The 12,317-nt window shown below is 41.6% G+C and overlaps 1 protein-coding gene across 1 annotated transcript; it reads left to right on the top strand.

The window, feature by feature from the left end:
- Positions 1–7,403: 7,403 nt before the first annotated feature.
- On the top strand, positions 7,404–10,871 carry LOC111969668 (transcriptional regulator Myc-2). The gene is made up of 3 exons (XM_023995831.2): positions 7,404–7,749; positions 9,275–9,847; positions 10,273–10,871. Exons 2-3 carry the CDS (start codon positions 9,286–9,288, stop codon positions 10,848–10,850), a joined length of 1,140 nt encoding a protein of 379 aa, XP_023851599.1. The 5' UTR covers positions 7,404–7,749; positions 9,275–9,285; the 3' UTR covers positions 10,851–10,871.
- The last annotated feature ends 1,446 nt before the right edge of the window (positions 10,872–12,317 follow it).

The following is a 12,317-nucleotide window of genomic DNA, read 5'->3' as shown; positions in this document are numbered from 1 at the left end:
GAGAGAGGATAATTTGATGGAAAAATGTATCACTAGCCACTTTAACAATGCCACTTAATATAATGTTTACATACCCTACATTACTCATCTCATATGTATATGTATATACTGTACTCTATATCATCTACTGCATCTTGCCATCTGTATGTAATACATATATCACTAGCCACTTTAAACTATGCCATTTTATGTTTATATACCCTACTTACTTATTCATATGTATATACTGTACTCTATACCATCTACTGCATCTTGCCTATACCGTTCCGTACCATCACCTCATTCATATATCTTTATGTACATATTCTTTATCCTTTTACACTTGTGTGTATAAGGTAGTAGTTGTGGAATTGTTAGGTTAGATTACTCGTTGGTTATTACTGCATTGTCGGAACTAGAAGCACAAGCATTTCGCTACACTCGCATTAACAGCTGCTAACCATGTGTATGTGACAAATAAAATTTGATTTGATTTGATTTCCTCTGTTGAGTGAGAGAACTTGCAAGGAAACATTTAACTGTACTGTTTACACCTGTATCCTGTGCACATGACAAATCAACTTTGATTTGATTTTGTTTTATTTTATTTTATATATAGTGTGTTTACCAGTGACAATGTGAGGGATATAGGCCAAAGTCTAGATATTTTTACCTGGAGATTTTCCTTATTGTAGTCCACTAGTTTCACCATTTGTTTATTACACTACCATAATCACTCAGTTTAGCACATGCTAAKGATGCCCGAATGGGCTCTCAAGCCATTGTGAAAAAAACTTTCCAGGAGATTTTCTCGTACTTGTCTAGAAGGTGGAATAACAGGTTTATCACATTTCCCATATTTCCCTCAACTGCATTGTAGTATATACCATTTTGAAGCTATGTATCTGTACGTTTATAACTGGTATATAACTAAAATGGAAAATGTAGTCACATATGCGTTTGTAGATAGACTGAGGTGAATAAAGATTACAGAAGCAAAGCTGATAATGGCTAGGGTAATTTTTGCTTGTTGTTTCTGTTTTTCTCCAAATAGCATAGAAATGTATGGAGTCAAATCCTAATCAAAAGTATAACGGGCGCAAGCATCATTGCGTGAGCAAACACGAGTCGAGACAGAAGAGATGTGGTTGAATTAGCAGATGACGTGTCCCGCGAGCGCAGGCCAGTGTGGTGCGCGCAAATTACATTTAAAAGCTTGCGAGTGTGACTTTGAGCAAGAAGAATTGCATTGACACACACAGTAAATTAATTTGAGAGCAGAGATTTTTGTTCCCCTGAAGAAATACTTATCAAGACAYAAATTACTACACTCACAAATACGCCGCCTATTTGGATGTCTCCTTTCCCTCTCACACCAATTTTCCAGTTTGCTCTTCAAAATCCATCTTGCAACTGCTRACTAGTATAATATAACAGGGGAAAATTCTAGCCAATCACCATTGCCAGTAGCAGTCTACTGAAATGCAATTGGTCAGGTTTTTGGACCAATCAAGGCTTGACCGCTTTCTAACAGTATTTGACCACTGAAGATGAAAGAGGATGGTGAAAAGTTAATGATGGCTGACAATAAAGAGGTAAGTTTGATAGTTTTTCAGTCGAGAAGCTAACCAACCCACTAACCCACTGAGAAGCTAACCAACCCACCAACCCACTAACCGACTAGGATTTCAATATTGAAATTGAGGTAGGTAGTTATTCAGTCTTCTGTTATTAAAGCAGGCTATTGATTAGGCAAGTTAGGTTAACATTAGCCCTCGAWCATGACTCAGTTCTATCACATTACACATAAGAGTCATTGGATGAAGGCATCTTCTGTYCGGGGGAGTTTTGTTAAGAGCCCCGACGCTCAGTCTGGATGGTTTTGGAAGCATAAGGTCCTTATCTTTCAAATCAGTGAAAAATATATATTTTTTTAAACACAAGGTATACACACCTTCATAGGGTTTAGAAATGGATCTTGGCCTGGAGTAGTTTTGTATCACCGGTGTTCTTCATGCTAGCTTTTATTTAACCTTTATTTAACTAGGCAAGTCAGTTAAGAATAAATTATTATTTACAATGACGGCCTACACCAGCCAAACCCTAACCCGGACGACGCTAACCTTATTACACTTCTTCAAAACCTAACTTTTCTGATTAAACACACCTAAATTCGGTAATCCTCCTCGCTATTGTTCTGTCTTCGTCTTAATACTTAATTAGACGGACTGAATTAAATCATAAATTAATTAAATAAAACTCTTTACATTTTAGTCATTTAGCAGACGCTCTTATCCAGAGCGACTTACAGTAGAGTGCATACATTTTATTACATTATTATTATTATTTTTTTTTTTTTTTTTTTTTTTTTTTTACATACTGAGACAAGGATATCCCTACCGGCCAAACCCTCCCTAACCCGGACGACGCTATGCCAATTGTGCGTCGACCCACGGATCTCCCGGTTGCGGCCGGCTGCGACAGAGCCTGGGCGCGAACCCAGCCCAGCCTGGGCGCGAACCCAGAGACTCTGGTGGCGCAGCTAGCACTGCGATGCAGTGCCCTAGACCACTGCGCCACCCGGGAGAACCCACATGACTGCAAGAATGTCCATTTTACTACCTGGCACACAATGTGAATCTTTTCCGTAATCCCCCCTCTTTTCCGTAATCTCCCCCTCAGAGTCAGCTGGCTCAAAAGAAAGCATCAAGCCTTGCCAATAACTGCACACACAGAACTAACATCAACAACATGCATGATCGTCTTTCATGGTTGAGGGTTGAGGAGATATTGACTACTTCTCTTCMAGTCCTTTAAGAAACATTTGTGTGTTGAAAATTCCTAACCACTTGTATAATTAATTTGTATACACTTCAAACAGACATACACTACATGACCAAAGAATGTGAACACCTGCTCGTCGAACATCTAATTTCAAAATCATGGGCATTAATATGGAGTTGGTCCCCCCTTTGCTGCTATAACAGCCTCCACTCTTCTGGGAAGGATTTCCACTAGATGTTGGAACATTGCTGCAGGGACCTGGCTCGCAGTCGGCTTTCCAATTCATCCCAAAGGTGTTCGATGGGGTTGAGGTCAGGGCTCGGTGTAGACCAGTCAAATTCTTCCACACCGATCTCGACAAACGATATCTGTATGGACTTCACTTTGTGCACGGGGGCATTGTCATGCTGAAACAGGAAAAGGCTTTCCCCAAACTGTTGCCACAAAGTTGGAAGCACAGAATCGTCTAGAATGTAATTGTATGCTTTAGCATTAAGATTTCCCTTCACTGGAACTAAGGGACCTAGCCCAAACCATGAAAAACAGCCCCAGACCATTATTCATCCTCCACCAAACTTTACCGTTGGCACTATGCATTCGGGCAGGTAGCATTCTCCTGGCATCCTCCAAACCCGATTCTTCCATTGGACTGCCAGATGGTGAAGCATGATTCATCACTCCACAGAACGCGTTTCCACTGCTCCAGAGTCCAATGGCGGTGAGCTTTACACAACTCCAGCCGACACTTGGCATTTATTATAGTGATCTTAGGCTTGTGTACTCGGCCATGAAAAACCATTTAATGAAGTTCCCGACGAACAGTGCTGATGTTGCTTCCAGAGGCAGTTTGGAACTCGGTAGTGAGTGTTGCAATTAAGGACAGACGCGTTACACGCTTCAGCACTCGGCGGTCCCATTCTGTGAGCTTGTGTGGCCTACCACTTCGTGGCTGAGCCATTGTTCCACTTCACAATAACAGCACTTACAGTTGACTGGGGCAGCTCTAGCATGTCAGAAATTTGACGAACTGACTTGATACAAGAAGGGCGTAGCAGTTCAGACGTCTTGTCYTGTKRCGTCTATATATCATTTTTTTCCTTCGTATATATTTCGTGTATATTTTTATATTTTTAACCTCAGTTTCAACATACTCTCCTGCAACCCACCTCACCCTCTGTGGTATGGATCTGCTATTTTCTATACTTTAGAACCGGAACCCCCAACAGAAGCTAGCCAGCTTACTAGCTACTAGCTAGTAGTCAGTTAGCCACTGCTAGCGGTCATCAGCTAACCTTAGCCCGGTCAACTCCTGACAGTCMGCACAGCGCGATTCAACCCAGAGCATACCGTACTGCTTTTTCTCCACATCTTCGGTTTCCTACCGCAAGCTCTGAACCTTTTCACCTGGATCATCGCAGCTAGCTAGCTGCTATCCGAGTGGCTCTGGCTAACGTCTCTGTCCRGAAGCAAGCACCAGTGAGCCTGGAACTAGCCCCGTGCTAGGCCCATCTGCCGGCTAGCTGAAGAGGTTCATCAGGCACTCCTTGGGCTACAATACATAATTTGCCAATTGGCCTGGACTCCCTTTTACTGCCGACACGGAGCCCCGCCGATTCCATCATGACTGGTCTACCTACGTAATCCGTCCAAGGTGTTTCAACAGGATCCTCTYTCGCGACGTCCCCTGAAGGCCCATCCACTAGCCTGCTAGCCGCGGCCCGCTAATAGATATTATCCTGACCAACCTGCCCTCTAAATACACCTCTGCTGTCTTCAACCAGGATCTCAGCGATCACTGCCTCATTGCCTGCGTCCGTAATGGGTCTGRGGTCAAACGACCACCCCTCATCACTGTCAAACGCTCCCTAAAACACTTCAGCGAGCAAGCCTTTTTAATCGACCTGGCCCGGGTATCCTGGAAGGATATTGACCTCATTCTGTCAGTAGATGACGCCTGGTTATTCTTTGAAAGTGCTTTCCTCACCATCTTAAATAAGCATGCCCCATTCAAGAAATGTAGAACCAGGAACAAATATAGCCCTTGGTTCACTCTAGACCTGACTGCCCTTGACCAGCACAAAAACATCCTGTGGCGTACTGCATTAGCATCGAATAGCCACCGCGATATGCAACTTTCAGGGAAGTTAGGAACCAATATACACAGGCAGTTAGGAAAGCAAAAGCTAMCTTTTTCAAACAGAAATTTGACGCGTTCCAGCAGGTATATTTTACTTGTCACCCCGAAAGCCTATTCCTCCTTTGGCCACCTTTCCTTCCAGTTCTCCGCTGCCAATGACTGGAACGAATTGCAAAAATCACTGAAGCTGGAGACTCATATCTCCCTCACTAACTTTAAACATCAGCTGTCATAGCAACTCACAGATCATTGCACCTGTACATAACCCATCTGTAAATAGCCCATCCAACTACCTCATCCCCATATTGATTTTTATTTTATTTTTTGCACCCCAGTATCTCTACTTGCACATTCATCTTCTGCACATCTATCACATATCTATCCAGTGTTTAATTGCTAAATTGTAATTACTTCGCCACTACAGCCTATTTATTGCCTTACCTCCCTAATCTTACCTCATTTGCACACACTGTATATATATWTTTTCTATTGTGTTATTGACTGTACGTTTATTTATTCCATGTGTAACTCTGTGTTGTTGTTTGTGTCGCACTGCTTTGCTTTGTCTTGGCCAGGTCGCAGTTAAAAATGAGAACTTGTTCTCAACTGGCCTACCTGGTTAAATAAAGGTMAAATAAAAAATAAAATAAAAAKAAWTGTTGGAAAGGCCATTCTACTGCCAATGTTTGTCAATGGAGATTGCATGGCTGTGTGCTAGATTTTATACACCTGTCAGGAACGGGTGTGGCTGAAATAGCCAAATCCACTCATTTGAAGGGGTGTCCACATACTTTTGTATATATAGTGTACATAACCCACCAGACACGCCACTATTTGTTTCTTCACCCAAACCCAAAAATGATTTAATGCGTTGCCCAGTTATTTATAGAGCCATGTCATTGTGGAATGCTCTCTTGTCTTTCCAATATATAACTATTATTATTTTTTATTTTTTTCTTATTTTTTATTTAATGTAATATCTTAGGTTGTTCTTGTCTATAATGGTTTTGTACTTTGTCATGTATTTGTACATTTTATGTTGACTCCAGGAAGAGTAGCTGCTGCATTTGCAGTTGCTAATGGAGATCCCAATAAACTAAACTAAACAATAACATCCAGTAGTGACATCTTGCATTAAGGGTGTTCTTTACACTATGAGTGGGCATAGACAGACGTTTCAGTTGAAGGATGCATTTTATGCTAATTCTATAATGGGCTATTKAATTTGCTACATCTGTTGATACAAACTTTGATTGAGGAAATGATGATGTCATTTTTAAAAAAAGAAGCCCCCTTGCCTAAAGAATTACACTATACCACTGGTTAGGTATACATAAATGCAAATCACCTATGGTGCCTTTCTGGTCTGGCTGGTAAAATGCTTTGAAATGTCCAACGTGGCCATAAACTCATGATCTGGGCTGACCAACTCATTCACCTATCACAGAGAATAGTGACGCCTCATTGTTAGTAGGAGTCAATTATAAGTATATATATATATATATATACACTAGATCACTAACAGGGGGCGCTGTTTTGAAGCCACCGTGCCTCCATCTTGGCACTCCTCCACCAGTGTAAAACATATTTTGTAATAGAAATGTAATGTTTTGTAATAGAAATGCACTTATGCCTGTCAACATTTGTTTTTGACACGTTTATTCTATTACAGGCACCGTAATGCATAGTTTTAAATTATATTATGTGAGCTAAACATTAAAAAAACATTAACAAGATAAATAAAAACATTTCGCTTTAAGTCATTAAAAAAAAAAGTTATAGTGTTACTGTCCCCACTACACAACAACAGAAATGTAATTGTGTCCTTTAAACATTTAATTGAAATACTGTAGGGGCTCCCGAGCGGGGCAGCGGTCTAAGGCACTGCATCTCAGTGCTTGAGGTGTCACTACAGACCCTGGTTACATTCCAGGCTGTATCACAACCTGCCGTGATTGGGAGTCCCATAGGGCAGCACACAATTGGCCCAGCGTCGTCCAGGTTAGGGTTTTTGCGGGGTAGGCTGTCAATGTAAATACAAATGTGTTCTTAACTGACTTGCCTAGTTAAAAAAAGGTTAAATAAAATTTTAATWATTCCTTTAATTCCTATGGATGACTGCGCCTTCTGGGGAATGGCAATATGGCCGACCGGTGGCTTCAAAGCCCCTCACTGGCCAATACATAACAATTGCAATCCAGGATTTATATACATTATTGGTATGAACAAGGCGAGACATCCTTCTTTTGGGAGTACACAAGTGTACATTTGGTCAGTGTTATTTGGTATCCTTGAGACGTCACTACCCTAAACCAGTTTACATTTCAAATTCAAATGGGGTAGGGACGTCCCAAGGATTCTGGACAGCACGGACCGTGTAAATTTGTACCCAGCACGCCTCCATTTTCTTGGAATTCCATAATGCGCATCGAGAGCAGATCCATCCGCGTCTTCAGACAATATAGATCCTTCCTTAAAACAAGTTTTGCTGTGTGTGTGTTTAATCACCGTATTGTATGCGCAGATCCACACGGATTTATACACAATAAACATTATTACAGCAGTGGAATATTTCTTTATTCTAGTGTCCCATATAGATTTGTACATTTTGGCGCGATTTTGTGCTGTGGAAGGATACTGCTGCGCCGTGGTCGTATATACTGAAATGGGTCTCGCCGCCACACCCACGGATCTTGTGTACTATGGTAGATAACGGAGGGCCAGCAGATCTTCAGTACTTTTACAGACAGCAGAATAATTACATTAGTTTATCTCGGTTTCATTTCGTTGGAATTTATCAAGTCACGWAAACGTGTTCTTCCCTTTCTCATACCCCTGAAATAATAAAGGTAGGAGTTGACATTTACGGCGTCACAGATTATTTCACATGGCTTTTTTTTTTTCACGTGGTTTTTGCCGGTAGTTGATTTTTTTTTTTTTTTAGTTTACGTTGTCTAGCTAGCTATTAGTTACCTGACTTTTATATATTTATTTGAAAGGACATGACGGCATACATAAAAGGATAATTCATTCGAATGGTTTTAGCTTCAATCATGTTTTATCTTTGTTGGTGATTTGTTGAAAAAAATGAACTTCTAACGTTAAACGGTGACAAACCTCGGCAAATTAGTGTAAATGTGCAACGGTCGATGCAAACGATGTTTTTTTTWATCCACAATCAAATTAAATGTCCATGTTGAACGTCCATGTGTAACGTCAGCATAGTTCTACATAGCCCTTCTCTGTTCTGCTAACCTAATGTTTGCTTATGGTAACTGCACCTCTTTTGCCCTTTAAAATGTCTTCTGGTATTTAATTAAATGCTKATTTTAACCGGCAATGCTAGATACATTGCAGTTATAGCCTTTTCAACATGTTCCCCGGTAGGCCGTCATAGTAAATAAGAATTTAACTGACTTGCCTAGTTAAATAAATGTTCAATTTAAAGAGGCATTTATGTGCGTATATTGCTGAAATGTGAGTCTGAATAGGAGAGCTGTAGAAGTTGATTTTAAACTGCAGTGGAACCAATGGTTGCGTGTGTGTATTAAATAATAGACMAATGAAGAACTGTGTGATTGACTGCTCAAGACTAGAGATGGCAAGGTTTCGCAATAGCCAGTGAATTATCTTTAGCTGGAATAGCCAGTGAATGATCTTTATCTGGAGGCATCTCGGTCTTTGAATTGTTACGTAGTTGGTATTTACCGTAGCCAAGTCCACGGAGTTGAGCGCATACGTTTTTGAAATGTACCTCCGACTCGTTCGAGTCGCTATGCYTCGATACTTCAAATTCTACATTCTTAAACGTACCCTTTGTTTGCTGAAATCCATACGTTTTAATAAAACGTKAATGAAATACAACCYCCGACTATTTCCTCATTGCTGCTGTTGCTCTAATATGGCAATTTTTGCTAATTGAATCTCAACAAGGAAAGTTGGTGGTATTTGATTAACGTTTTATTTTAATACATTAAACGAACAAAGGCACGCAATAACAGGACAAACATGGATACACTAAGGGTTTAAGTATTTCCACCTTTGTCAAATCGACGCAAAGATACTTGAAGGAGTCGAAGTTAATAAAAAAATAGTCWGCACTTAACTCCAAGGAGGAGTTGAGGGACTTGGCTAACACTACCTAGGCAAATTCTTTATTTTGAGCAGAAAAATGCGCATTTGGCTACGTTGTGCTCCTCAGCTGTTTAAATGATGTCATGGGGTTAAAAGCCTGTTGATGGCCACCCAGATTGGGGCGGGGTGAAGGATGTAAACATGAATAAAAGGTTGTGCTTGCAGTCAAAGTACTAAGATCATCACTAAGTTGACTTATATCACACGTGCATACTCAACACGCTTTTTCCCTCTTCCCAGATTCTGCCAGAATGCTGCAGAGTTTCTCCCAGTCGCAAGACTGGTTCTACTCAGAGCCTCTCTTGTTTGATGATGAATTCTGTCAGAGCTTGATGAAGGACCTACAGTCGCTCCCCACGCCACCCCAGTCCCCTCCATTGAAGACTGGACTCAATGCCAAACCACTTTCCAAGGAGGACCAGTTGAGCTACGTCTCAGACATACTCCTGGAGGATCAGGACCCGCAACTAAATTGGAATTGTGACTTTTTGTACGATGGCAGTGCAACCGAGACAAAGGACCAACAGCCAGATGAGTCCGACGACTGTTTATGGCATTGCCTCGGTGATAAGTCTATGGAGAAGCTATCATCTGTGCTCTCCAGCAGCCCGCTCCTCTCGGACATAGACACAAGCATTTTCGAGGGAATTGCTGGCTCCACACTGGACTGCCACAGCGTGGCGCTCGCATGCCAAGCTTTGGAGAATGAGGATTTACTATTGGASAGTCAGGAGCAAGGCAGCGAGTCGACCTCAGACTACGGCTCAGCAGGAGGTGAATTCTCAACGTATTCGAGCAGTGCCAGCGATTCTGGTGAGTTGGTCCACGTTCTTGGCCACTGTGCTTGTAAATGAAACGGTTATACTGTGCATTTATTGACTTTAGTATTTGCTTATATGTGAAGAGGAACTGTTAGAAAGTTACTTTGGTACAGTAATGAGTTGATCTCTCATGCATGCTTTTAAATGCCATCATTTCATAATAAGGGAAGTGAATTTAGGACCAAGTTTTAAATTATATATTTTTTTACTCAAGCATTTCTGCAAAAATGAAGAACATTAGTTATCTGCTGTGCAAGCTTGCAGTTCAATATAATTAACCTAAAAGGAAAGTTGGCCGCATTGCCCAGAAAATTGCAGTTAAAAATGTTAGTCTAAAGCCAAGGCATCTGAAATGCAGTTTTTCAAATGTTATCGGAATTGACTGCTAACCCAATCCCTTGTGGTMTTCCTCTACAGAGGAGGAGATAGACGTGGTGACAGTGAAGAGGACCACCAGCCCCTCCTCCCTATCCCAGTCGGTAGAAGAGAGCCGGCGGCGGCAGCGCGCCCTAAAGCGTCAACACCTGGAGATCCAGCTGCAGCACAACTACGCCGCCCCCTGCCCTGCATCGCCCCTCCACTCAGAGCCCTCGTCCACTTCCTACCACAAGCGCACCCGGTCCTCCGACTCACACAGYCACCACCACCACAGCTCGTCGGGCCGCTCGTCGCGACACAACCTCAGCAGTCACCAGCACCAGTCTAGCTCTAGGCAGTCGACTGACGTGGAGGATGAGGAGGAGAGGAGGCATACCCACAACGTGATGGAGAGGCAGCGGCGCAACGAGCTGAAGAACTGTTTCCTGCGGCTCAGGGACAACGTGCCTGAGCTGTCCAACAACGACAAGGCCTCCAAGGTGGTCATCCTGAAGAGGGCATGCGACAGCATCCGTGGCCTGGAGCTGGCGGGCCAGAGACTGAATGTCAAGCGAGACAAGCTCAGAGAGAGGCAGGAGCAGCTCAAAGTTAAACTGGAGCAGCTCAGGAGGCGATGAGGTGCAAAACTAAAGCATTTAGAGATAGATGATTTGAAAATACCGGTCTTGACTTAAGATTTGATGCTGCGCACACTCAATGCATGGTCTCATCCATCCACTGCGGTGACTGTTTAAGAAGTGAAAGTTGCTGAGAGACGGTTAAACCCGTATGAGTAAAAAAAGTTTGGTTTGGAACAACAGGTCCATGTTCAGCCTAGTACAATAATGTTAGTCATTTATTGTCCTAGCGATTTGCCAAAGTCATTGTTCATAAAATAGACTACATGTAACAGCCTATGTTGTAGAGTAAGCTATATCAAATTGAGCAGCCATTTTGTTAGTGAAAAATGGACCTTGTATATACAGTCTCTTCCACATTCCCCCATATGTTATGACATTCCCACTGGGTAGAGATGTCTATTCCATGTTGGTTCAACATTGAAATGACGTGGAAACGATTTTGATTCATCCAGTGGTTTGGTTCTTTTGCTGTTTTTTTTATTTTTTATTTTGGGCTGGATCCAAAGTTAAACATTTTAAGGGGTTGAATGTAATGTATGCCAATTATTGCCATTAATTACTAAAATTGTTAATTACTACTTCCATTTACTCAAGTGAACTTTAAAGACCTGACCTGTTATGAATTTGGTGTGTTATTGTGGAACAATGCCTCATGCCTTAACTCATTCTGTTATGTTTTGTTAAAAGCATGACTTACTGTACTCTACCTCAAACAGGTCTGAAACCTGAGAATTTGTTTGCTCTCTTGGAAGCAACTATATATAGATTTAGTTGTATATATTTTGGTTTTATTGTATCATAAATTATTTTAGTATTTTTTGGGGGGTGGGGGGGTTCATTTGCAAGTTAAAGTTCTGTTTATCAGCAGCGCTTAGTTTTTTTATAATGCAATAAAGAATGGACAAAAGTCAATGTTTACTGGAGTTATTATACAGAATGTGAAATACACCGGTACAACATGTTTACCTCACAGGATGCAAGGTATGTGAGTTGCATCCAAGAAGACCGCTATCGCACAATCAGTGTGCGGTACATGTATAAGTGTTCTATGGTATMTGGGTCAAGGTGAGTGAGTGGATGATTGACAGTTTGAAGATTGTGCAGTACCTGATTTGGAATGGCACCATAAACTATTTTCAAAGTCTTGTCAAAAAGATGAAGGGGATTATCTCAAGATAGGGTGTGTCTGATAACACAAGCAGAGTACAGTGTGCAAAGATGGAAAGACACTTGACCTTTCTCGCATGAGTACACCCAACCACCTGCCTGGGATTCATATGACCCCAGTTCTTCACTTTGACCGTTACCATCCCAATACTGTCAAAGAAAACCAACAACCAAAATTGTGTCCATACAATCACATTSATTATTATAACCCCAACCCACCTACCCCATGCTCCAGATGTTGTATTGACCTTCTAGGACAGTTTAGTTTGAGTAGCTTGGGTTCTCATGGCACACAAC

Source organism: Salvelinus sp. IW2-2015, linkage group LG11 (assembly GCF_002910315.2).
Source record: "Salvelinus sp. IW2-2015 linkage group LG11, ASM291031v2, whole genome shotgun sequence".
Taxonomy (NCBI): domain Eukaryota; kingdom Metazoa; phylum Chordata; class Actinopteri; order Salmoniformes; family Salmonidae; genus Salvelinus; species Salvelinus sp. IW2-2015.
The sequence above is the reverse complement of the archived record's forward strand: the minus strand, read 5'-3'. Positions and strand labels throughout refer to the sequence as shown.